This window comes from Camellia sinensis, chromosome 11, assembly GCF_055761805.1.
Source record: "Camellia sinensis isolate YWXY chromosome 11, ASM5576180v1, whole genome shotgun sequence".
Taxonomy (NCBI): domain Eukaryota; kingdom Viridiplantae; phylum Streptophyta; class Magnoliopsida; order Ericales; family Theaceae; genus Camellia; species Camellia sinensis.
The window spans coordinates 86573027-86600528 of NC_138971.1; the positions used below are offsets into that span (position 1 = coordinate 86573027).

A 27502-nucleotide genomic window follows, 5' to 3' on the forward strand; every position below is an offset into this window, starting at 1 on the left:
TCATGCATTAGGGTTTAAGCACACAGACACTTATTCAAACCCTCTTGCATGATGGTAGACATGTAATTATGGTGTTTACTTGCGATTTCTCATGCATTAGGGTTTAAACACTAATTCAAACCGTGTTGCATGGTGGTAGATATGTAGTTATGCTGTTTACCTGCCATTTTTCATCCATTGGGGTTTAAGCACTCAGACACTTATTCGGACCTTCTTGCATGATGGCAGATATGTAATCATGGTGTTTATTTGGCATTTCTCATGCATTCGGGTTTAAACATTCAGACACTTATTCGGACCCTCTTGCATTATGGTAGATATGTAATCAGGGTGTTTATTTGCCATGTCTCATGCATTCGGGCTTTAAACATTCAGACACTTATTCGGACCCTCTTGCATGATGGCAAATTTGTAATTATGGTGTTTACTTGGCATTTCTCATGCATTAGGGTTCGAACAATTGGTCACCCATTCGGACCCATTTGCATGATTCCATACATGTAATTCTGGTGTTCACCTTCTGTTTCCCGTGCATTAGGATTTGAACACTCGGACACGTATTCGGACCCTCATGCACGATCGCCGAAATGTAATTGTGGTGTTTTGTTGCCATTTCTCATGCATTAGGATTTATACACTTGAAAACTTATTCGAACCCTCTTGCATGATGGCAAATATGTAATTGTGGTGTGTACTTGCGATTTCTCATGCATTTGGGTTTAAACACTTGGACGCACATTCGGACCCCAATGCATGATGGAAGAAATGTAATTATGGTGTTCACTTGCCATTTCTCATGTATTAGGATTTAAACACTCGAAAACTTATTCGGACCCCCATGCATGATGGCAGATATGTAATTATGGTGTTTACTTGCAATGTCTCATGCATTAGGGTTTAAACACTTGGACACATATTCGGACCCTCTTGCATGATGGCAGATATCTAATTATGGTGTTTGCTTTCCGTTTTTCAGGCATTAGGGTGCGAACACTCAAAGACTTATTCAGACCCTCTTCCGTGATGGCCGATATGTAATTTTGGTGTTTACTTGCCATTTCTCATGCATTCGGGTTTAAACACACGGACACTTATTCAGACCCTCTTGCATGATGGCAGATATGTAATTATGGTGTTTACTTGCGATTTCTCATGCATTAGGGTTTAAACACTCAGACACTAATTCAAACCCTCTTGCATGATGGCAGATATGTAATTATGGTGTTTACCTGCCATTTCTCACGCATTAGGGTTTAAACACTCAGACACTTATTCGGACCCTCTTGCATGATGGCAGATATGTAATCATGGTGTTTATTTCCCATTTCTCATGCATTTAGATTTAAACATTCGGACACTTATTCGGACCCTCTTGCATGATGGCAGATATGTAATTGTGGGGTTTACTTGCCATTTCTCTTGCATTAGGGTTCGAACACTCGGGCACCCATTCGGACCCTTTTCCATGATTGCATATACGTAATTGTGGTGTTTACTTGTCATTTCCCGTGCATTAGGATTCGAACACTCGGGCACTTATTCAGACCCTTATGCAAGATGGCAGAAATGTACTAATGGTGTTCACTAGACATTTCTCATGCATTTGGGTTTAAACGTTGGAAAACTTATTCGGACCCTCTTGCATGATGGCAGATACGTAATTATGGTGTTTACATGCAATTTCTCATGCATTAGGGTCTAAATACTTGGACACATATTCGGACCCTCTTGCGTGATGGCAGATATGTAATTATGGTGTTTACCTGCGATTTCTCATGCATTAGGGTTTAAACACTTGGACACGTATTCGGACCCCACATGTATGATGGCAGAAATGTAATTATGGTGTTCACTTGCCATTTCTCATGCATTAGGGTTTAAACAGTCGAAAACTTATTCGGACCCTCTTGCGTGATGGAAGATATGTAATTATGGTGTTTACTTGCAATATCTCATGCATTAGGGTTTGAACACGTGGACACGTATTCGGACCCTCTTGCATGATCACAGATATGTAATTATGGTGTTTACTTTCCCTTGTTCAGGCATTAGGGTACGAACACTCGAACACTTATTCAGACCCTCTTCCAAGATGGCAGATATGTAATTATGGTGTTTACTTGCCATTTCTCATGCATTAGGGTTTAAACACTCAGACACTAATTCAAACCCTCTTGCATGTTGGTCGATATGTAATTATGGTGTTTACCTGCCATTTCTCACGCATTTGGGTTTAAACACTCAAACACTTATTCAGACCATCTTGCATGATGGCAGATATGTAATCATAGGGTTTATTTGCCATTTCTCATGCATTAGGATTTAAATATTTGGACACTTATTCGGACCCTCTTGCATGATGGCAGATATGTAATTATGGTGTTTACTTGCCATTTCTCATGCATTAGGATTTGAACACTCGGACACCCATTCGGACCCTTTTGCATGATTGCATATATGTAATTGTGGTGTTTTTTTTTTGGGTGAATAAGAGATAAAATAAAACAAGAAAATTTACACAACTACAAGGGGCATACCCCAGGACCTAACACAGCTATACAGGAAAACAAACCAAAAGCCCAACAACCTGTTCACCATCCCTATAATCTAGCAATAGGAAGAGTGAACAAGAAATATAAACAATTATAGCAGCCTAGACGAAAAGAGAAAACAAAATGAAGCATTGATCCAGGAGGCTACGGCCTTGACAAAGAACCTCCAGCAACTGTAGCACCAAGCAAGATGGATGACCCTGGACACTGTATCCGCAGGGGCACGAGCCAAAACAAAACAAAATTCCCAACACAGCATGTAGGGATAGGAATTAGAATCCAAAACAAAAACTAACCTGTTAAGATATGTGCAACCCGAAACATGGTTGCTAGGAAAACTATTAAGAACAGAAAGAAGCACAAAGGTACTCCTACACAGCCTGTAGGTATAAGCTAAATACGCTATAAAATTATATAAATAATACAAAGAAAAACAACTGATTTTCTCCCTCATGTAGCACAGCAAGGCGCTAGCAGCAGCCATCACCATGGTACAAACACACCCTACAAACTGCCACCCGAATCTATGCAGAATGTATTCATCACCCCTCCACACCATAAAGCAAAGATACCAGCAACAACCTCCTGTAACTGCACTGTAAGCAGCACCACACCTCCTCACCAACAAGTGAGCCTGTTGAAAATCATAAAGAACAAGAAATAACAAACACACAGTATAGGAGCTCTCCTCACTCGACCCACAACACAGCTTGTCTCTCCACTCCATATATGATCTCACATCACTAGGCCCACAACTCACATGATACCTCGAAAGAATCAGAAAGACATTATACTTGAAAGCTCCAAGAACCTGCACAAACCATATATAAGATATAATAAAAATTAGCGCAAAACATGTGTGCTGTCTCTCATCACTCAACCCACAATGTCTAGAAATATTTTGGTTGCTCATAACACTCAACCCTCCATTCGGGCACATCAATCTGGGAGATGATTTAGGATTCATGATAACCTGCAAAAGAGCACCCAGTTAGTAAACCCCACAATAGATGCTCACCATCACTCAACCCTCAATGTAGGTAACCTCACAACACTCATTCTCCTGCCATCTGCAATAGTATGGTGCTGCTGCATGATTTTGGGTGGAAGATTCCATTCCTCCAAAAGCCAATTATCACCTGCAGAAATTTTAACATTTTCCATAGAAAGAAGCCTACCCCTAACCATTTGGATAATAGAGTTAGTAACAACCTCTTCAGGCTTTTGGGACTTATTGAAGATCCTACTATTCCTCTCCATCCAAATGTGGTAGACAGTGCAAAGAAATGATAGCTTCAGAATAACCATTTTCAAGGAGGGACCACTGGTGGATCTAACAGCAAAATCAACAGTTTCCAACCAAGGCAAAGAAGGCCAATTAGACTTACACTTGGCAAGGATACCACCCCAAATCCTAAAAGAAAATATGCACCTAAAAAAAAGATGGGAATGATTCTCCTCAGGATCTTGACAGAAAGGGCAGTAAGGAGTTGTAACAAGACCACAAGTTTTAAGTCTATCACCAGTATTAAGTCTTTCATTGGTGGCTAACCAAGCAATAAAACTAACCCTAGGGATTGAAGGGGGACCCCAGATAAGTTTGGACCAAGTGACTTTAGGGCCCTTATCCCTCCAACAATCCCAAGCTGACTGGATAGAAAAGTTACCATCAGCAGCCAAACTCCAAACCGGAGTATCAGAAGAGCCAAAGGAAGGTAGAAGAGATAAAGTGGTAGAAGAGATCCACTCCTTTATCTCCCAAGAATTAGAAACAGGCCACTTCCAAGAACTATTAGAGACTATAGAGCTAACCTTGGTGCTATCAGGAAGATTAGTGTCATAAAGAATTCTAGGACCAAACCTGTGCCACAGCGAACCAAGCGGGTGCCAATTGTCATGCCAAAGGAACACATTTTCCCCATTACCAATTTTGAATTTGATGTGAGGATAGACTAAATGCCTAAGAGACAGGATTTTCCTCCAGACCCATGAGGGATCACTAGGAGTTCTAAAATCCCAAAAGCTCCTCCCTTTAAGCAAGTAAGCCTTGACCCATTGGCACCACATGGAACAATCACCCCCAGAAAACAAGTACCAAACATGTTTGGCTATAGCAGCCTTGTTCCAGGTTGCTAAGTCCTTGAAACCAAGGCCACCCTCATTTTTTTTTCCTGCAAATATATCTCCAAGCAATCTTAGCACTATGTTTCTTCAACTCAACCCCAGACCAAAGGAAAGATCTAAGGATGCTCTCAATGTCACCAATGATTTTCTTAGGGAGGATAAAAAGAGAGGACTAATACACTTGCATTGAAAACAGGATAGACTGGATGAGTTGGGCTCTACCAGCATAAGAAAGCAGTTTATTGGTCCAACTTTTAATCCTCTTAGTAATTCTCTCAACCAGAGTATGACAATCAGACACTTTAAGCTTGGTAGTGATAAGAGGCACACCAAGGTATTTCACCGGGAGGGAGCCCTCAGTAAAACTAGCAATCTGAAGAATATCCTCTTTAAGCGCACTACTACACCCCGAGAAAAAAATATTACTCTTACTAGAATTAGGGGTAAGACCAGACAGATCCCTAAATTCCTCCAATCCCTGCATGATAAGAGTAACAGTACCAGGGTCCCCTTTACTGAAAATCATCAAATCATCAGCAAAACAAAGGTTGACAATTTTAGTTTTCTCACACCTCCAGTGGAATTTGAACAAAGGGCTCCTAGATTTCTCAGCTAAAATTCTGGCGAGAATTTCCATAGCCAACACAAAGAGATACGGGGACATAGGGTCCCCTTGTCTTAATCCCCTCGCCCCTTTAAAATACCCCTGAAGGCTCCCATTAATACAAATCGAGAAAGAAGGACTCGTGATGCAAGCCTTTATCCAGGTAATCATACAAGGAGGGAAAGCCATAGCTTTGAGGATATCAATGATAAAGTCCCATCTCACAGTATCATAAGCTTTCATAATATCAACTTTCATGGCGCACTTAGGAGAGCGGGAACTCCTATGGTAACCTCTCATAATCTCTTGGGACAAGAAAATGTTGTCCGAGATCCTTCTACATTGAACAAACGCAGACTGCACAGGATCAATCAAATCAGGAAGGGCCAATTTAATTCTATTAGCTATGATCTTGGCAATGCATTTGTAGATGGTATTACAACAAGAGATGGGTCTATAGTCACCAACATGAGTAGGATTAGGAACTTTAGGAATAAGAGCTATAATGGTACTATTAACCTCTGAAAGAAGTTTACCAGAGTCAAAGAAAGACTTAATAGCTAGAATGACATCCTTACCAACAATATCCCAAGAGCTCTTAAAGAAACCAGCAGAATACCCATCCGGGCCAGGGGCTTTATTGGACTTTAAAGACCAAAAAACCTCCTTGATTTCAGTTTCAGAAACAGGCTTGGACATTGAAACAGATTGAGAGAGAGAGACTTTTTTTTCCACCAAAGATTGAATCCTCTCAAGGCCCTTGTACTGATCCACAGAAGGGGTACCAAATAAATTGGTATAGAAATTGATAAAAGAGGTGTGGACATCAGTACTATGAGTAGACCTAGAACCATCACCCATGACAACACTCAAAATTTTCCCTCTATTGATGTTACTTTTCACGGACCTAAAGAAGAATTTACTATTTCTATCCCCAAGACCAAGCCACTGCACTCTGGATTTTTGAAGAGCAAGGCTCTCTTCTAATTTGCTAAGCTCAATGTACTTTTTAAGATCCTCTCTCTCTTGAGATTGCAAACCACTATTCATAGGGTCTTTGTCAAGTTTATATTGAATAAGATCCAGATTAGTTTTAGCAATTTGGACACGAGTAGATATGTCACTAAAGTCCTTCTTATTGAAAAGCTTGAGACTAGCTTTAAGCTTTCTGAGTTTTTGACAGACCCTGAACATAGGAACCCCTTGAATATACTGCCCCCAGGTGTTAGAAACAGTCCCCAGAAAATCTGGATGTTGAGACCAGAAATCAAAGTATTTGAAAGGTTTTTTGAAAGAGCACCTGGTGGCACTGATATTGACCACAGCAGGGGAGTGGTCAGAAATACCAGAGGGGAGAAACTGGGCAGTAGCTGTAGACGCGCCCGCGTGGGCCTCATGCTACAGTTCGGACTCGATTTGTGTCACGGTTCTTAATCTGAACCAAAGAGTCCAAATCTGGCAAATCGTTTTGAGAAACAGATTTTTGAAAAAATAGTGCGAAAAATGGACTGCTTTGCCAGATACAGAGTCGCCACCTAAATATTTTTAAAATGGGGAAATTTAGGAAACCCTGACTCGGTGCCGAAGGCCACATGTCCGTCATCACCGGAGTTGTCTCGGCTCGGGAGCTTGGGTACGATCGGGCAAGGTCAGCTATGAGCACCCCCTCTCGCCCGGTCCGAAGACCGGCCTCTACTAACCGTGATATCCGTTTTTGAAAACTTTATGTGTTCTTATCCCGTTTTTAGCCCAGAATTACTATGTTATGCGCGCAGCAAACAAGTATAGACTAGATTGCCTAATTTGGAAATAAGCATTGCATATCCGTTTGTTTTGGAAAATGTTTTGAATTTGCTACTCGCAAGTAGGCTAAAACACGGATTTCAATGAGTTCTTCCAACTCAAACAATCCAACCTTCACCCACAGGCATCCAAGCAGTTTATAACACATAAGCATCTAGCCACATGTTAAGCATGCTGACATGGCAACATTCACACTCATGCGATATGCTAAAGCGGAAATACTTACATCGTACTCCGTGCCAAAACAAAGAACTCGTTAGCAAACATGCATGATCCAAGTCCATGTTAAGTGCCTAATGCATCGCATACAAAGTATTGCTAGAATAGGCTTGGTTATCCTAAACATGGCATGTGAGAAATGCACAACTATCACATATTCAGTTTAGAATTTGAAGTACAAATGCAGTTAGCGTGATGTACCGAGCCTAATACATGTAGCATAAATGCATGAATGCATGCATGCATAGCATAAGGTATGCTAATTTAAACGTGCCCTAATACTAACCATCAAAGCAGGTAAGTAAAAGGGAAGAAAGAAGTGGGGATTGGAAGACATACACACCACCCACGCACACTTATTACAGATTTGCCCTCGCTCGGAAGGACCAAATAAATATTACAAATTAATTAACTACGCAAGCTAATTAATATTACAAATTAATTAATTTAATTAACAAATTAAATAAATTAATTAAAACAGGAAAATCGTCTCGGGAAACGTGCCGCCATGCATAGGCTGCCTCTGTTTTCTTTCCTTCACTCCTCTGGAGGCTGTCAAAACCTCAGGACTGCATCCCTGGACACTGGGGAGTGCCACCGGCTGAGTGGAATTACCACCGGCACTGGTGTGTGGCCATCGGCACATAATGGAGTTGTCGGCAGAGAAAAGATTGCCGGCCGGCACCTTACACTGCCGGTCGGCAAAGAAAGCCTGCAGAACATGCAACTCACAGCAACAGAGGGCAAGACAAAGCATGGCAGCACAATTCAAGGCATGTATGCAATAATCATGTCCCTTATCATGATAATGACTCAAAGGGGCATGTGCCTCGATTCTCGGACCACCAATCACGCATTTCCATGCATGATGGCCCAAAGAACCAAGTATGCAACTTTGATTTCAAATGTATGCAAACCAAATCAAACCAAACTCCCAATCCCTATCACCTAAGTCAAGGGACAAGGAATGCATGCAAGATGCAATGCAACCTAGGCATACAAGCTAAGGATGCGACATAGCATAGCAATGAACTTATGCAAGCATGCAAGCATACGTATGACAATGCAAACTAATGCTAAGATGGTCTTATACATGAATTAGGCAGCTCTAATAAGGCCTAAAACAGTGGCCATTAATGCCCAAAATGGATGCTAAGCACACATGCACACACACATGTTAAGACCCAACACTTAGGCCCAAAGCAAGCAACATTCAAGCACACTTGAAAGAGACATTCATGGACTAAAAGCATGCAACATAAGCTCTGAAAATCATGCTAATACATGGTGCCAAACCAAGCAACAAATCAAGCTAAACATGCAACAAATAGTCTAAGTGTTCAAAGCAAATCCAAGGAGCATTGAAATACACTTACAAGACTAAACATGGTATGAGCTTATTGACCCAAAACAGAGTTTTATGGCATTAATACAAAGCCTAAGGACCACTTAGATGGCATCTAAATGGCTCGAAAACAAAGGCATGCATAATGGTCAAAACATGAAGCATTGCTACACAAGCTTCCAAAGCATTAAAGAGGCATGCAAGGCAATCAAACAAGCATGTAAATGGGACTGAAATGGCATATAGGATGATCCCAAATCACCAAAACAATGCAAAGATGGCATGCTACACATGCACACTCTCAAGGCTAACAAGCCCAAATACAAAGGAGCTATATCAAGCATGCCAAAATCAACCTAAACACTTATGGACAGACCTAAAACATGGCAAAATAAGCACATAATCTTCACAAGACTAAGCCTAAAACATGCTCCCACAAAGGCTAACAACCTAAGACATGTTAAGGCATAACAAGGCATTACAAGGCAACTATGCTAAACATGCATGGAGTACCAAAACCAACTTGAAATCATGTTATATTATGGATATATAAGCATGAAAAACATCCTAAATATGCTCAACACACACTCAAGCATAGGCTTCCTTAAGAAGCCAAAATATGTCCTTTTCAAGGACAACAAGGAGAGGGGGTGGCCCTCTCCTTCTTGGGACTTCAAGGCATCATCTTCACCACTGAAATCCCTCAAGATTTCAGTGGTGAAGAGACCCCAACACCAAAATCCCGGAGCTAGCACAAAATGGTCCAAAGTGAGGCCTTTCAAGGCCTAAGGGTGGTCAACAACCCTCAAAAAACAAAACACTCTTAATAAACAACAAAGAGGGTCTAAAAACAGAACTTTTTTATGTTATACAATAAGTACAAAAACAGCTCTAAGATAGGTATAAAATCAATGCAAAAATGGGGAAAAATGGGACTAGATTCTCACCCTTGATGACCCCTTTACAAATGGTGTTCCAAAGGCCTCCTTTAGCTTGAATCCAACACCAAAATTTCAAAACAAACCCTTTAGAACCTCAGCTCCAAGAGGAAGGTGAAACACTAGGTGTTTGTGTGCAATAGTAAGACACAAAGCACCTAGTGAACAAATGAGAGGGAAAGAGAGATAGAAAATGTATCTAACTCAAACCCTAGAACAAGAGCTCAACAATGGTTGTTTTTTGCTCCCAAAATATCTCTCTCTCTAACCTAAGTCCTCTCTTTTTCTTGTTTTGAGAGAGCCTCTCTATATCTCTTGTAAAGCTTACAAGACAAGCTTTACAAGAGGGAGATCCCTCCATACACGTGTATGGAGGGGAGCCAAAGCAAGACAGCTGTCTAAAAATATCTGCAAAAGCAGATGAACAACAATCGGAAGGCAAAAAATGCCATCTTGGCCAAAAATAGTGCCGACCGGCACAACAAAGTGCTGACCGGCAACAAATAGTGCCGGCCGGCAATAAAAATTGCCGGTGGCAGCAAACACCAGCCGGTGGCCTCTAGCCACTGCCGGTGGTGGTGGGGATGGTCTACAAGCCCTACCCTGCCTCTCAAAGGCAAGATGCAAGTGTTTGGTGCAAAACCAGACACTAAACGGTCAAGTTCGGAGATCCTGAGGCAAGGCGCGCGAGCCGAGGCCTCCGGGAACTCCAAACGAACACAAACATGGATAATCACCGAGTGTTCAAACGGTGACGTCCAAGTCTTGAGGACGGTCAAAAATGGGGTGTCTACAGTTGCCCCTCTTTGACAGAACTCGAAAGTCATAACAATGACGGGAGTGAATGTCAAAGCCCAGAGACGACCCATTTTTGGCAAGGCCGAAGACTTAGACAAACATGCAAGATAAACAAGATATGCGCCCGAAGGCAGGGGCGGAATGCAAGACAATGCACAGAGCCGGACATAACTTATGATCATGCAAAGGAAGCTGTAACGAAGTAAACATGTGACAGTTTTAAGCTAGCATACCAAACTACACTACAATGCAGAAAGGATGTAAGAGAATTATGGAATTCTCAATACGTCTCACTCGGGAGATACAATACCTGTGCGGCTCGTTTGGTTGCACCAGCCTCAAATGAACCGTACATACAATATCGTGCCTGCAAAGAAAACAAACTTAACAAGCACAATCACGAACGATTTGAAACCACACCTATGTCAAATAGATTGATGGAGATAACAAGTCTATCTACCATAGAACGGTCAATTGAACTATGAGCATTGTAGACAGATGCAAGAACAAGTATTGGGTGGAATTGACATAAGTAGGGAAACGACCCGCTGGAGAAAAGACTACAATCCTAATGCCGGATGCAAAAATTACACTACAATGTAATATATATGGATATGCTAGGAAGATGGCGATGGATATGGCACGCAGGCCAAACCAAATCTTGCCTAGGAAAAGTATGTACGCATACAAGCCATGTGTAACACAAAAAAGGTGCCGCAACCCTCAACCAACATATCAGCGTGAAATCGGCGCGATACACATGCAGAACTGTGTTTTAACATGAACACTAAGGGCACATACCCGACCAAGCTCAACCTGGAAAGGCGCAAGCCATAAGCGGAAGGTGATGCAGCGAATGCATGCAAACTACAATGCAATATCTACAAATATGCAATGGAGTGGATATGGATACAATGGATATGGCGCGCAAGCCAAACCAAATTTTGCCTAGGAAAGGCATGTACACGTACGAGCCATGTGTAACACAGAAAAGGTGCCGCAACCCTCAACCAACATATCAGCGTGGAATCGGCGCGATACACATGCAGAACTGTGTTTTAACATGAAAAGTAAGGACACATACCAAACCAAGCTCAACCTGGAAAGGCGCAAGCCATAGGCGGAAGGCGATGCAATGGATGCATGCAATTTACAATGCAATATCTACAAATATGCAATGGAGTGGATATTTACAAATATGCATGACAATGCAGTGCAATGCGACCTACTGGGGAAAATGTAATGGATGCATGCAAGCTACGACGGAAATGCATGACAATGCACTATGATGCAATGACTATGATTGCAACTTTCCCTATCTTACCAACAGGGTGATATACTAGGTTGGTTCAGTATCCAGAATTGAGGCGTAGACATGCCGCTTCAACCTATGGGGCTTCCATACAGATTTCAAGCCGAGGGTAAACCTCTGAGTATTTAAACCAGACTTTAGTCTCGGAACTCCGGAACCTTTGCGTTCTAGGCATAAGCCGTTCGAACTCTAGTTTCCACCGTCCCAGTTGGTCTTCTAGGAACTTATCGCAAACACAGGCAGGTGGCTTTACCAGACCACCGAAAGTCGTTCGGGCACGACAAACACCAAAGGAATTGCACCTTTAGAGGATTTAAGGTCTCCTAGACCGTGCGTTTTTAAGGTCTCGCCAGACCGCTAAATACCTGTCGGGTTCGTCTGGTCGCTCCAGCCTCAAATGAACCGTACATACGATACCGTTCCTGAAAAGAAAACAAACTTAACAGGTACAATATTGTTAGCAATATGCATGACAATGCAAGAATGAGGCATGCATGCCGTATGGAATGTAAGTTGATGCAAATGGACTTATATGCCAAATAAAAAAAAACGTGCACATCAATGCACCGGAGGTTTCGCACCTCCCAAGGATTTAAGGTCTCCTAGACCGTACGTGTTTAAGGTCTCGCCAGACCATGAGCAAAATGTAAGTGTGGTGCACAAAACAGTGCGATGCACAAAACAGCGCGATTGAAATACAATGCACAAAACAGTGCGACAATTTGAAATGCACAGAACAGTGCAATGCGCAGAACAGCGCGAGTGAAATACAATGCACAAAACAGTGCGGCAATAAGTGTGACACGCATGCCACACGGAATGTGAATGGGCTTAAATGCGTAACAACGCACGTATTCCAGAATGCATGACAATGCATGGAATGGAAATGCAATGATGATGCACGAGAAATGTGCACGACAATGCAAAGGGGTGCGTGTTGCAATGCATGTAACACGTGCATAACAATGCAAATGTGTGGCGCATGACAGCGCGATGTAATGCACCGAAGTAGTGTGATGAACTCGTGCAACACACATGGGGCAACTTTTGAATTTAAAAGGATACAAAAAGGATACACCTTGCACGAATTCGAGTGCCACGCACGGGAGACACGGCCTGCGGTCAGAACGGAGGCCGGTTGAGCGTCGGAGATGCACTTTCTTGCACTTTCTTGAGCTATGAAGACCAAAAACAACTCAAATGGCCTAAACAAGGCTGTGGGAACCCCACCGGCCGAAAGGGGAGGCCACCGGCATAAAAACAATTCTATCGGCACAAAAAAGTGCCGGCCGGCACAAAACATTGCCGACCGGCAAAGAGTTGCTGATGCGGGGCAGTTTTGACTTTTCACCTTGGGTGTTATAAAATAGGGTTTCAAAACCCTATTCCTTACTTTCCTACCGCCAAAATCCCTTGCTCTCTCTCTCTAGAGTGTTTCTCTCTCGTTTTTCGCCCGTTTCTTCGCGTTCTACGCTCGTTTCGTCATCGGATTCGCGATTCTCTTCGCGTTTTGGACATTTTCCACCGATCACATTTTCGTTTCGGTGCCTCGTTTGGCGTTCTCGCCTTTTCGGGGTTTGTTCCCCTCACTTTCCTCTTCATTTCCGTGCCTTTTCACATTCCGGCCTTCCCGGCCATTTCCGACCCTCTCGGGAGTTGACTTTTTGGTTGACTCTTCGTATTCCGACCCGGTTTTCCTTTTCCGGGCCATTTTCACATCATCCTTTACATGGCGGATGACATTCCACGTGGCGGGACTCCCCCGGACCACGAGATGGATCCCGGGGTCGAGCTCCTACCAATGAGAGAGCGCCCGTTCGACCCGGCGACCTACCGGCCGACGATCCATGTTCTGCCCCCCGACGGCCTGCGTCAGTTCCGGAGCTTCGAGAGGCACGTGGCGCCTGAGCTACTGCTACGTGAGCCTACCTCCCACCTTTCATTCGGCACTTCTGAGGTAACTCTCTGTCTTCTGCTTTACTTTCCGCAATGTAGGATACAAAAACTGTCATAGTTAGTTGTATTCTTTAACTGCTGAAAACTGATATGCTGTAGACTGTAGTTGACTGTAAACATACATACAACTGATATCTGTTTGAGACTGACACATGCACACACACTGCACTAGCCCTGAATTACTCAAACACACTGCACTCACTGTTTTTCTACTGCATACACACTGGCACCCAGTATTTGTCTGAATCTGTCAAACCTTCATGCATGCTATATCTGTTCTGAAACACCCAAACACGCTGACACATCACACGTATTTCACTGTAAGCACACTGGCACCCGGTATTTGCCTGAATCCGACAAACTTGCATACATGCTATATCTGTCCTTTCAAAACTGCATTTTGAATGTTGTCTTGCCACCGTTATTTTCTGTTTACAGGAGGGTTCCCATACCATTCGCGGGTATGGGAATACTGGTGCACGGGAGTGGTATGATGAGCTCCCCGACGCAGTCCGACGCATCGTGGACCGGGCGGGCTTCGGCACCTTCTGCCGAGGGCTCTCCAGATTGTCCACATGCAGACCTCTCCTCGCCGCTCTGGCGGAGAGGTGGTGGGACACCACCGATTCTTTTCATTTCTCTGCTGCAGGGGATATGACTATGACCCCTCATGACTTCTCGATGCTCACAGGCATCGGGGTAGGAGGGGATCCGATCCCTTTTGACACAGACATGGATGAGTGGACCGCCGCTCAGGTCCATCTACTGGGGGAGGCGCCACCCCTAGCTCGCCCAGGTTTCGTCCGATACTCCTGGTTCGAGGTCCAGTTTCGAGTCCAGCACGTGTTGGAGGAGCTGGCGCAGATGACCCCGGAGGACGAGGAGAGGTATGCTCGCGACTTCCTCATGTTCCTGTTTGGGACTACCATCTTCGCCGACCGGGCGAACACCGTGCCTCTCTGTCTTCTCAGCGCACTGGTGGACGTCCGGGACATTCTGCACTATGACTGGGGCGGCGCTGCTCTAGCCACCCTTTATGGATATATGAGCTCGGCTTCGCGCGGCAGCGGCCAGCTGCTCGGAGGCTATTGGCGGGCTTGGGAGGTACATCTCTTCTCCACTTTTTCATTTCTGTCTCATACTTTCTGTACTCTGTACACTGCATACACTGTAGTCTGCTTTACACTTGCTGTATACTGTACACACGGCACACACATACATTCTGCTTTACACTGACTGTACACTGCTCACACTGTACACTGCACACAATACACTGCACAACACACGGTTCTGCCCTTTCTGCTTTATTCTGTCGGTCATACTGACATCTGTTTTGCAGTTGTGGGTTTACGCCTACTTCCCTAGGCTTACCCCTGTGCCAGTTGCGGAGACTCCCCTGGCCGTCCCCTTTTCGAGTCGCTTCGACGGGAGATGCACCCGGCGACCACGAGAGACTTTCGGCTTCTTCCGCCGATACTTCGACACCATCACCCCCGCGGAGGTATGCTTTACTTTCAGTTCATTTAAGCTTCGCTTTTCAACTGTATATTTCAATAACAGTAGATAACAAACTGTCTGTCAATTTCAGATCACATGGCGGCCGTGGGCTCCTATGCCGGCGGCGATGCGGGGTCGGTTCCCTGGTGCGGAGGAGACCTCGCGTTTCCGGATTTTGCTTAAGGGCCCGGTCTGTCGGGCTTGGTACCTGGGGGAGCGTTTTCTACGCCAGCCCCTAGGGTTACCTGAGCAGATAGTCCCGGTTCCCCCTCCTGCAGACATGAGGGAGACCGAGGGGCTCACCACTGAGCAGCTGGATGATTACTCCATCGGCTGGGAGGAGGCCGGCTTCCAAGGCACTGGAGACTATCAGGAGTACGTGCGGAAGTACCTGATGCGCCCCCTGAGCGGCCGTCGAGAAGAGGGGGCCAGGCCTGTGGCATCGGCGGCTGGGGCCGGAGCGGAAGCAGGGGCTGGATCTTCGAGGAGGGCCCGGGTCCGTGGTAGGGGTGGAGTGCAGGGAGGACGGGGAGCTGGCTGGCCTGCCCTGCCTGCTGTACTGACTTTCCAGGGGCAGGGTGGGTCGACCTATCAGATCCCCTTCGCCCCTCCACCGGCTAGTCACGAGTTCATTGATGTCCCCGACTTACCACCGGTATGTATCACTGCACTTCGTACAGTTATTCATCTCAGTTTACTTGATATTCCACAGAATGTTGATGCATCTGATATTTTGCAGGCCTCTTCTGGGTACACCCGTCAGTCGTTGGCGATGAATGCCTCGATGATGGGGATGCTCCAGCGGACATTTGATCTCCTAGCCCTCTACAGCATACCGGTATGTCCTTCTGACATTGGCCTCAAACCACTCATACACTGCTTTGCATAATCTGATGCACGGCACAACACCTGATACACTGATCTCACAGCATCTGACACACTGCATACACTGCATTCCGCACTGTTAAACTGCCCACGGCATTCATACACTGTACTCACACACTCCATTCTGCACTGATAGACTGCTCACGACATTCACACTGTACCCATATACTACATTCTGCACTGATAAACTGTCTACAGTATACTGATGCATTTCCCTTTGGTGTGCTTTTTCAGCCTCCTTTCCAGATTCCCATGGCAGGAGGTGCTCTAGCGGGACCTTCTGTCCCTGCCCGGGGGAGAAATGAGGGGGGCAGGATATTTCCCCGTACCAGGGGAGGGCGTACTCATGTCGGGAGTAGCTCGCGAGCTCCAGTCCCGGACGATGATGATGACGAGGAGTCAGAGGCGGACGCAGAGACGGAGTCCGAGTCATCGGAGGAGGAGACCGGAGACGGTTCTGGCTCGGGCTCTGACGACGATGCTGATGATGCTCCTGGACCCTCGTCCAGGAAGAGGACTAGGACGGACTGACGGCCCCTCGGAGTGCTCGACATGGATGCAGATTTTTGCTATCTTCTTCTTTCTTGTACTTTTCTTTTTGTTGGTAGATAGATTACCTTGTACTGCCGCAGGCAGATTTTTGTTTCCAAAACTTGTACATTTGAAAAGATAATGAAATGAAACGGACTTTTTACTTAAAAAGTGTTACATTTACATATCTCATGTATTGCATTGCATCTTATCATGTTACACCTCAATGTAAATGGAACTGATTGGTTGTCTGAAAATTAAACACTTGCACTGTAATAATCAGATAACTTAAACAGCCAACAGCCAAAATAACCCAAGCAACCCGCTGCCTGATCCTTAGACACACAGCCCTTACTCTATTAGGGATTAATCTGCATACAGTCCATAACACAGCATTCGGTTCATTCTGCACACGGCAAATTCTGAACAAACGGCCCAATCTAACAGGACGGACCTCGAAGGTGGAACTAGTTGGAGTCGGAACACACTCAAATGTAGAGAATGGCACAACATTCTTAAGCATAAATGATTTTTGAAATCGAACGAGGGTTTTTCAAACCGGGATATCGAGCCTACAACTAAACACAGCGGGGAGGACTGAAATATAGGTGCACGACCTAAACACAACGAGACACGCTCGGAAAAGACTAAAAACAAAAGACGAGACCGTCAAATCAAAGAGACACGACACACAGACGCGTGAATGAAGATGGGGGACCTCAGATCACGAGGGGCCAGTTTCTCTAGGCATTGTTTCCCACCCTTTCTGATTTGTGATTCTCACATCACTCAACTCTCAAGCTCGGATTTTCTCTCGAAACCCTTTTCCTCACTTTTCTCTCAACTTACACCTCTCTATTCTTCATGCTCTCATTTTCCATCCCTCCCCGGGGTGACTGATGGATAAATAGAACGATGTGGGTTCATGCTCAATACCGTTAGCTCACGGCCATTTCTTCTGACGGGTAGAGCGCTCTTCTGGCAAGTACGTCGATGACGGGGGAAAGACAGAACGCCTGGCTCAACTGTGCCCCTAGTTCATCATTTTAACCATTTTTGTTTTTGCTTTCTATTAAAACAATTTTGATCAAAATGAGAGTCGGATTAACGTACTTGTTCGATTTTTTATTTGAAAAGCATGCAAGTCAGGCAGCAAGCACTGAAAGTTTTCCTTTTTTGGGTACAAGACAACGGTACAGTTTTGGAAAATGAAATAGTTTTCGAGAAAATAGTCAACCTCAGTAAAAAATTTTCAAAAATTATTTTTCAAACAACTGATGCTCAACAAGCATGGAACTTACTCTTCGAGACGCGCAACTTCGGATCGGAGGCAATGGAAAATTGCCCCTGGTTTGAAGGGGGGTGGGAGGCAACGGAAAGTTGCCCCTGGTTTGAATGGCGGCTCACGGCGGCTCGCGGCAACGGAAAGTTGCGCCTTGTTTGGGATGGTGCCGCAGCAATCCGCAGACAGTCTTCATTGGCGGTGGTCGAGCTCTTGGACACAGCGATGACGAAGATGGTCACAACAAATATATGGACACAATCACCTTGAAGGGTGTTGGCCACTGGACTTTGGGGATGAAAGCGAAACCATTGCATGGACTGAGAAGCTATGAAAGCGTTGGGGGCTGGACTTCATGATGAAGTTGCCTACGTATCCCAAACATGGGAATCAAGCCTCACGTAGTTCCGGCTAAGGTACTCTCGGGTATTTTAACCTTCACTTTGTTTGGCTCTCACTTTTGCCAAGGCGCCCAATGCGGGTTTTCGACCTTGCGAGCTTCTTCTTTTTTTTTTCTGTTCATTTCTTTTTCTTTTTTTTTTCTTTTTCTTTCTTTCTCTTTTTTTTTTGTTCTTTTCTTTGCATTTTTTTTTTCTTTTTTGTATTTTTCTCTTGCTCTAACTTTTGCCTGGACCGCCCTTCCGGGTTTTCGACCCAGCGAGCCTCTCAAAGGGTAAAAGTGTAGCAAGTCCATACCAAATGGTTTTTTGAAATTGAAGCCTCTCTGTGTCTAGGAGAACGGCTGTTGCAATGATTTGCGGAAGTATCCATCCCGGTTACTCCACGAGCTTCTTCCAGCGGGATTTACTCCTTCCGATTCGGCTTTGGTGCCTCTTGCTCGAGGGCTGCTTCAAAACTGGCCACACGGGCCTCCTCTGACGGTTGACTGTTGAATGTTCCGGATGAGTTCGAGGTTCAAGACAATAGGTCGAATCTTGAGGCTGAGAGCGATCCTAGGCTGCGCAGTCTCAAGGGCGATTCCACACAGGTCTTCGCAGGGCCGCATAAAACATTTGTTTTTGAAAGTTTTTAAGAAAGCGACAAATCGCTCGCGCCGAAGATAGTGTGGAACGAATCTGGATCAGGCCAGGATCCTTCTCAGTACTCACGCCGACAAGCATGGTTTCATTCATAAGAAGGCTTAGCACGCCTCTCTTTCTCTCAAAATGATCAAAATTTTGCAAAACCCGAGGAATTCCTTCCTCTTTGTTTTCATCACCGCAGTGTTCAAAAGGTTTGTTTTTTTTTGAAAAACTTAGGTTAATGCAATGAGTTTGGCGCGCAGGAGAGCAGGCGAGATGTACTGTCAACCCAATCAAATTCTCTAGCACTTATGCTGAAAGCAAGGATGAAGTTTGAGATAGCAATAGCTGCTTCAATCGGCTCTGTTGGTGCAACTGGCCCCTTGGCAGAAACAGACTCAAAACAAAAACAGATAATAATAAAATGGCGTTCGGGACAACAACCCCAAAATCACCTGGTATTATATACAACGGGGACTGACCCGATACAACCAGACAGACCCTTAAGCAAAAAAGACTGACTCAAGACAAAGAGACAGACCCAAAACAAAAGATTGACTCGACATCCAAGCCAGGATTTACAAAACTCGGTTTCACCGATGCTCAAAAATGCGTGCCAGACGCTTCATCCAAAATATACCAAATGTTGCCCGCAGGCGGTCCACTTCACATACTCGCAGTATCTGAGCCCTCGAAATCCAACAACTGAGTGGTGACGAGCTTGCCTGAGGTGGGTGGTAGGATAACCTTGTTATCAATCAAATCCTGCACTTCATGACGAAGGCGGGAACATCCATCGGTACTGTGACCGGACTGTTGATGGTACGCGCAGTACAAGGTAGCATCATGAGTGGCAGGGAGATTCTTCGGGAGTGGCCGGGGCTCCAAAGGCTTAAGATGCCCATTCTTCGCCAGTATTAGCAATGCCCTAGACAAAGGCATGTGGAGGTCGTGAAAGACCCTGCGCCCTCGGGGCAGGTACTTTGCAGTTTGAGGATTCTTGCCAGATGCGCTGGCGAAAGGATCGGCTGGCGCTGCCTTGGCTTTTTGAACCTTTCCCGGTGCAGGGTTGGGAACTATAGGAATTGTCTGGGCATGACGGGGCCCATCCCGATTTTCTACTTGGCTTGAACTGCCTTTGATCAGAGCGGGGAAAGCATCATCCACAGCTTTGATCACGATCGCAGATGTTTGTTGCTTGTTCATTCCTCTGACTTTCAGAGCCTCGACTGCCCACAGCAGTTGCTCAATAGGGTCGGCATCTACCTTTGCCTTGTCTTTTCCTCTGGCCTCAGCCTGATCAAGGGTCTGGGTTGGTGCTGGCATGTCGTGGCTATAGCCGGAAGCCACCTCTGGCTGGCTGAGCTCTATCACAATCCGTCCCAGTAGCGGGGGCTCCTGTGGTACGAAATTCCCGGCATATGGCGCCGCTGGCGGCGAAGCCGACATTCCATAAGCTAGATCGGCCACGGTCCTCTGGAGGTCCCCTATCATTCCCATCAATTCGAAGGTGGTGGGCTCACGAGCCTGATATAACTGGGGAGCCCAAACCGGGTGCACAACGGGCGACCTGGGCAGGTATGACATACTGATGCTGGCCTCACTCTGCGGAGCGGTCCCCTGCTCCAATGCAGCCATCATAACCACAACTTCTTCTGAATGCCGCCATAAATCCTGCCTCAGCAAGGGGGAGACACTGGCTATTCTGTATCAACTCTGCGACTCTCTGAACTGAAATGAGAAATAAACAGCATTTCAGCCTCAAACTGATCGGATACGGGCGTAGCCAAACAACTGTACCCTACTGCTGATCACTGTTCCCAGATTTCTGTTCCCAAAATACTGAATCTGATACCTGCGGATAACTGATTCCTGATAACTGATTCTCAACAATACTGATTCTGGTGCCCTCGGGCCCAATACTCAAGCTTGCAAACTGACATATGCGTTCCTGTAAAGATACACTCTAAAAGCACATAGCAAGTAAGGAGAGCCAAAACACCACTATATTGGGGTAGGGTTTCCCTGTCCTATTATATCAGGAGCTAGGGTTTCACTACGCACGCAGCGGTTTCAAACAACCTATAATCGGGTAAGCAACCTGTCCTAGCTGGGAATGGTCACTATGGATTCCGAATATGCACTAGGTCGAATGGTCAAAAGGGTGCCCCGGTAAAACCGGGGTTTGTGTCCCCATACTGTCAGAGCCCATAACCGGTCAGCCTTATGGTCATGCCTTGACAAGACAAGCCTCCGGCAAACCGTTCAGGAATGGCAGATGGCAAACACTGTGTTCCTAGGCGCACCAATGCACATGCAATGCAAAGAAACACATAAATGAGATCAAAACAGGATATCACGAGTTCGAGTCAAGCTCTCTAAAATCCCCAGTAGAGTCGCCAGAAACTGTAGACGCGCCCGCGTGGGCCTCATGCTACAGTTCGGACTCGATTTGTGTCACGGTTCTTAATCTGAACCAAAGAGTCCAAATCTGGCAAATCGTTTTGAGAAACAGATTTTTGAAAAAGTAGTGCCAAACATGGACTGCTTTGCCAGATACAGAGTCGCCACCTAAATATTTTTAAAATGGGGAAATTTAGGAAACCCTGACTCGGTGCCGAAGGCCACATGTCCGTCATCACCGGAGTTGTCTCGGCTCGGGAGCTTGGGTACGATCGGGGAAGGTCAGCTATGAGCACCCCCTCTCGCCCGGTCCGAAGACCGGCCTCTACTAACCGTGATATCCGTTTTTGAAAACTTTATGTGTTCTTATCCCGGTTATTAGCCCAGAATTACTATGTTATGCGTGCAGCAAACAAGTATAAACTAGATTGCCTAATTTGGAAATAAGCATTGCATATCCGTTTGTTTTGGAAAATGTTTTGAATTTGCTACTCGCAAGTAGGCTAAAACACGGATTTCAATGAGTTCTTCCAACTCAAACAATCCAACCTTCACCCACAGGCATCCAAGCAGTTTATAACACATAAGCATCTAGCCACATGTTAAGCATGCTGACATGGCAACATTCACACTCATGCGATATGCTAAAGCGGAAATACTTACATCGTACTCCGTGCCAAAACAAAGAACTCGTTAGCAAACATGCATGATCCAAGTCCATGTTAAGTGCCTAATGCATCGCATACAAAGTATTGCTAGAATAGGCTCGGTTATCCTAAACATGGCATGTGAGAAATGCACAACTATCACATATTCAGTTTAGAATTTGAAGTACAAATGCAGTTAGCGTGATGTATCGAGCCTAATACATGTAGCATAAATGCATGAATGCACGCATGCATAGCATAAGGTATGCTAATTTAAACGTGCCCTAATACTAACCATCAAAGCAGGTAAGTAAAAGGGAAGAAAGAAGTGGGGATTGGAAGACATACACACCACCCACGCACACTTATTACAGATTTGCCCTCGCTCGGAAGGACCAAATAAATATTACAAATTAATTAACTACGCAAGCTAATTAATATTACAAATTAATTAATTTAATTAACAAATTAAATAAATTAATTAAAACAGGAAAATCGTCTCGGGAAACGTGCCGCCATGCATAGGCTGCCTCTGTTTTCTTTCCTTCACTCCTCTGGAGGCTGTCAAAACCTCAGGACTGCATCCCTGGACACTGGGGAGTGCCACCGGCTGAGTGGAATTACCACCGGCACTGGTGTGTGGCCATCGGCACATAATGGAGTTGTCGGCAGAGAAAAGATTGCCGGCCGGCACCTTACACTGCCGGTCGGCAAAGAAAGCCTGCAGAACATGCAACTCACAGCAACAGAGGGCAAGACAAAGCATGGCAGCACAATTCAAGGCATGTATGCAATAATCATGTCCCTTATCATGATAATGACTCAAAGGGGCATGTGCCTCGATTCTCGGACCACCAATCACGCATTTCCATGCATGATGGCCCAAAGAACCAAGTATGCAACTTTGATTTCAAATGTATGCAAACCAAATCAAACCAAACTCCCAATCCCTATCACCTAAGTCAAGGGACAAGGAATGCATGCAAGATGCAATGCAACCTAGGCATACAAGCTAAGGATGCGACATAGCATAGCAATGAACTTATGCAAGCATGCAAGCATACGTATGACAATGCAAACTAATGCTAAGATGGTCTTATACATGAATTAGGCAGCTCTAATAAGGCCTAAAACAGTGGCCATTAATGCCCAAAATGGATGCTAAGCACACATGCACACACACATGTTAAGACCCAACACTTAGGCCCAAAGCAAGCAACATTCAAGCACACTTGAAAGAGACATTCATGGACTAAAAGCATGCAACATAAGCTCTGAAAATCATGCTAATACATGGTGCCAAACCAAGCAACAAATCAAGCTAAACATGCAACAAATAGTCTAAGTGTTCAAAGCAAATCCAAGGAGCATTGAAATACACTTACAAGACTAAACATGGTATGAGCTTATTGACCCAAAACAGAGTTTTATGGCATTAATACAAAGCCTAAGGACCACTTAGATGGCATCTAAATGGCTCGAAAACAAAGGCATGCATAATGGTCAAAACATGGAGCATTGCTACACAAGCTTCCAAAGCATTAAAGAGGCATGCAAGGCAATCAAACAAGCATGGAAATGGGACTGAAATGGCATATAGGATGATCCCAAATCACCAAAACAATGCAAAGATGGCATGCTACACATGCACACTCTCAAGGCTAACAAGCCCAAATACAAAGGAGCTATATCAAGCATGCCAAAATCAACCTAAACACTTATGGACAGACCTAAAACATGGCAAAATAAGCACATAATCTTCACAAGACTAAGCCTAAAACATGCTCCCACAAAGGCTAACAACCTAAGACATGTTAAGGCATAACAAGGCATTACAAGGCAACTATGCTAAACATGCATGGAGTACCAAAACCAACTTGAAATCATGTTATATTATGGATATATAAGCATGAAAAACATCCTAAACATGCTCAACACACACTCAAGCATAGGCTTCCTTAAGAGGCCAAAATATGTCCTTTTCAAGGACAACAAGGAGAGGGGGTAGCCATCTCCTTCTTGGGACTTCAAGGCATCATCTTCACCACTGAAATCCCTCAAGATTTCAGTGGTGAAGAGACCCCAACACCAAAATCCCGGAGCTAGCACAAAATGGTCCAAAATGAGGCCTTTCAAGGCCTAAGGGTGGTCAACAACCCTCAAAAAACAAAACACTCTTAATAAACAACAAAGAGGGTCTAAAAACAGAACTTTTTTATGTTATACAATAAGCACAAAAACGGCTCTAAGATAGGTATAAAATCAATGCAAAAATGGGGGAAAATGGGACTAGATTCTCACCCTTGATGACCCCTTTACAAATGGTGTTCCAAAGGCCTCCTTTAGCTTGAATCCAACACCAAAATTTCAAAACAAACCCTTTAGAACCTCAGCTCCAAGAGGAAGGTGAAACACTAGGTGTTTGTGTGCAATAGTAAGACACAATGCACCTAGTGAACAAATGAGAGGGAAAGAGAGATAGAAAATGTATCTAACTCAAACCCTAGAACAAGAGCTCAACAATGGTTGTTTTTTGCTCCCAAAATATCTCTCTCTCTAACCTAAGTCCTCTCTTTTTTTTGTTTTGAGAGAGCCTCTCTATATCTCTTGTAAAGCTTACAAGACAAGCTTTACAAGAGGGAGATCCCTCCATACACGTGTATGGAGGGGAGCCAAAGCAAGACAGCTGTCTAAAAATATCTGCAAAAGCAGATGAACAGCAATCGGCCTGCAAAAAATGCCATCTTGGCCAAAAATAGTGCCGACCGGCACAACAAAGTGCTGACCGGCAACAAATAGTGCCGGCCGGCAATAAAAATTGCCGGTGGCAGCAAACACCAGCCGGTGGCCTCTAGACACTACCGGTGGTGGGTGGGGATGGTCTACAAGCCCTACCCTGCCTCTCAAAGGCAAGATGCAAGTGTTTGGTGCAAAACCAGACACTAAACGGTCAAGTTCGGAGATCCTGAGGCAAGGCGCGCGAGCCGAGGCCTCCGGGAACTCCAAACGAACACAAACATGGATAATCACCGAGTGTTCAAACGGTGACGTCCAAGTCTTGAGGACGGTCAAAAATGGGGTGTCTACAGTAGCCTCAGGAAATTTGTCCAGCCAAGCCTCATTAACCAGAGCTCTATCAATTTTGGTAGCTATATAGGTCCCCTCACTCCTATTGTTAGGCCAGGTGAATTGGCAACCACCGTAAGACAAATCAGCCAACTCAGAAGCATTAACATAAGTATTAAATTCCTCATTATCATTCGTCCAATTAGAAGTCCCCCCAATTTTTTCCTGCTGGTATCTAATAGCATTAAAATCACCCAGAAAAACACAACTTTGGATTTAACACGGGAGATATCAAGCATAGATTCAAAAAAAACCTTTCTCAATGTGTGCTTATTTTCAGCATAAACAAAAGTTGCATAAAATATTTCATTGGAAGCCAAGTCAATAATTTTACACAAAATATGCTGATTAGACATAGAAATCATTTGAACATCACAAAAAACATTGTTCCGGCACACCCAGACTCTACCAGTTTCAGTTGGTTGTGAATTAGAGAGCATAGACCATTGATCAAAACATTTACCACAGATACTACTCTCTTTAGACTGTTTTATTTTGGTTTCCAAAACCCCCATGACATGAATATTCTCTTTAAGCACAAACTTTTTAACTTCTTTATGTTTAGAGGGATCATTCAAACCTCTAACATTCCATGAAGCAATTTTTACATTCATAGGGACAAAAAAAGGATATAGAGACAAAACCCACAAAAAAAGGACAAAACCCACAACCAACTGAAACTGTGTTACCTCTTTTTCTTCCTCTGGCTGCTGCTGCCTTTGCCAGAGGGCCTGTTCTTCACCTGCTGGGAAGGGGTAGCAGAACTATGGAGCACCTTTTCAGCCTTAACTTCTTTAATCGTAGTGTCCAGCATTTCAGCAGCATTGGGAACCACCAGCTTTGCAATCTCGAACACCTGCTTTTGGAACCTATCCACATCACTGCTTTCAGAGCTTTGCTCCTCCCCGGATGAGCTCTTGATCGCAGAAGTCTCCTGAGTGTCAAAGGATTGATCAGATGAGTCCACCTCAGTGGGAGCAATTTCAGGAGCTGGAGCTGGAACTGGGTCTACTATAGAACCTGGAACTGGGAGTTCCACCACTTCTAGGATAGTTTCCAACTCAGGTTCACCCACCTTCCTCTTCCCCTTAGCTATGACAGTGGTCCAGCCTTCGTCTTGAGCATTGACATTTTCCTCAAATGTCTGCTGCATAGAGATCAGCTTAGCCACCTGTTGAGACACACACTTTTGAGTGCTATGTCCAAATATTTGGCAATGTTGACACCTTGACGGCAGCCCCTGATATTCGACTCGGATTAGAACAGCATCATCATCATGCCTAATTTGGAAATAAGTGGGCAGTTTTGAGGTGGCCTCAATTTCCACACAGATTCTAGCAAAAGCCACCCTACTACCCCGAGCCGTAAGCTGGTCCATAAAGAGGGGATGTCCAATTGCACTTGCAATCCTACTCAAACCATCAGGATCCCAATATTCCAAAGGGATGTTAAAGAACTTCACCCATACTGGAATTTTTGTGGATTTATCTTTTGATAGCTTCATCATCCTTTTCCATTGTTTCAGAATAAGGAGATAGCCTCCTATGTACCATGGACCTCCTTCAAGAACTTCTCTACAACTATCAGGGGTATCAAAAATAAAGAACATGAACCCATCCCCATTAGTAAGAACCTCCTTGAGGCCCTGAGTTTTCCACATCCCAAAAGCACTGTTACGCAAATAATTGTAGCCCACTCCCTTATCAACAAAGTAACCCAAAAGGCAGGAGTCCCATTTCTCTAGCGGGTCAGTCCTTGGGGGCATATTTACAACAACACTATCCTCAAAAGAAGTAGGAGGGATATACCTGAGTTTGATGTTTGAACGGGTTGATGCAGCAGTGATGTTTGCCCATGAGCGATGTTCTTGGCCCTCAGGCTCGTTAGATCTCCTACCACCTGCATCCCCTCGACCTCCTCTTCCCCCACGATAACTTCCACCCCCCCTGACGCCTCCTCGTTGGAAGGATGGAGAATCCCTAATCGGTATCTGTATATCAGAATCAAAAGCCCTTACTGGAACTGAAGGTTCGACGATATTCTTGTGTTCCCCTCTATTACGCGCTAAAACTACACTACCTGGTAGATTTAGGAAGCTATTGTACTCTTCCTCCACCATATCTGACCAACTCGTAGTGATAGCATTCTCAGTCGGCGTCGATGGCTCGTCAATCGTAGCTGGAAACATCGGACCTTTCAGTTTCTCCGATTTTGGCTCAGGACTCTTGCCCAAAACGTTGCTTGAATCTATTGGTGGATCTAAACCATCACCCTCTGCTACCGAAACAACCTCGAGTCCCAAACAATCTGCCTCATTAACGGCAACCTGCGATTGAATCTCCACACCAGAAGGATCCACGATCTGAATATCCACACCTTGGTTAACCTCCATAATGGAGGGATTAGCCATTGAGAGACCCTCGCCACTAGGGTTTGTAACATCTGCTTCAGAAGCCAT

At 44.8% G+C, this 27502-nt stretch overlaps 1 protein-coding gene across 1 annotated transcript; it reads right to left on the reverse strand.

The window, feature by feature from the left end:
- Positions 1–2600: 2600 nt before the first annotated feature.
- LOC114316230 (uncharacterized) lies at positions 2601–27502 on the reverse strand. The gene is made up of 9 exons (XM_082895186.1): positions 25734–27502; positions 25086–25219; positions 4899–6527; positions 3582–4723; positions 3469–3525; positions 3313–3363; positions 3125–3186; positions 2849–2932; positions 2601–2607 (listed from the first exon to the last, which is right to left on the reverse strand). The coding sequence occupies exons 1-9, from the start codon at positions 27500–27502 to the stop codon at positions 2601–2603; spliced, it is 4935 nt and encodes a 1644-aa protein (XP_082751312.1).

Coding starts and splice junctions, on each gene's coding strand:
- LOC114316230 (XM_082895186.1), bottom strand. CDS start 27,502: ATGGCTTCTGAAGCAGATGTTACAAACCCTAGTGGCGAGGGTCTCTCA. Junction 6,528..25,085: donor CACCTGGCCTAACAATAGGA/GTGAGGGGACCT, acceptor CTCAACATCCAG/ATTTTCTGGGGACTGTTTCT. Junction 3,364..3,468: donor GCCCGAATGGAGGGTTGAGT/GTTATGAGCAAC, acceptor TGGTTTGTGCAG/GTTCTTGGAGCTTTCAAGTA.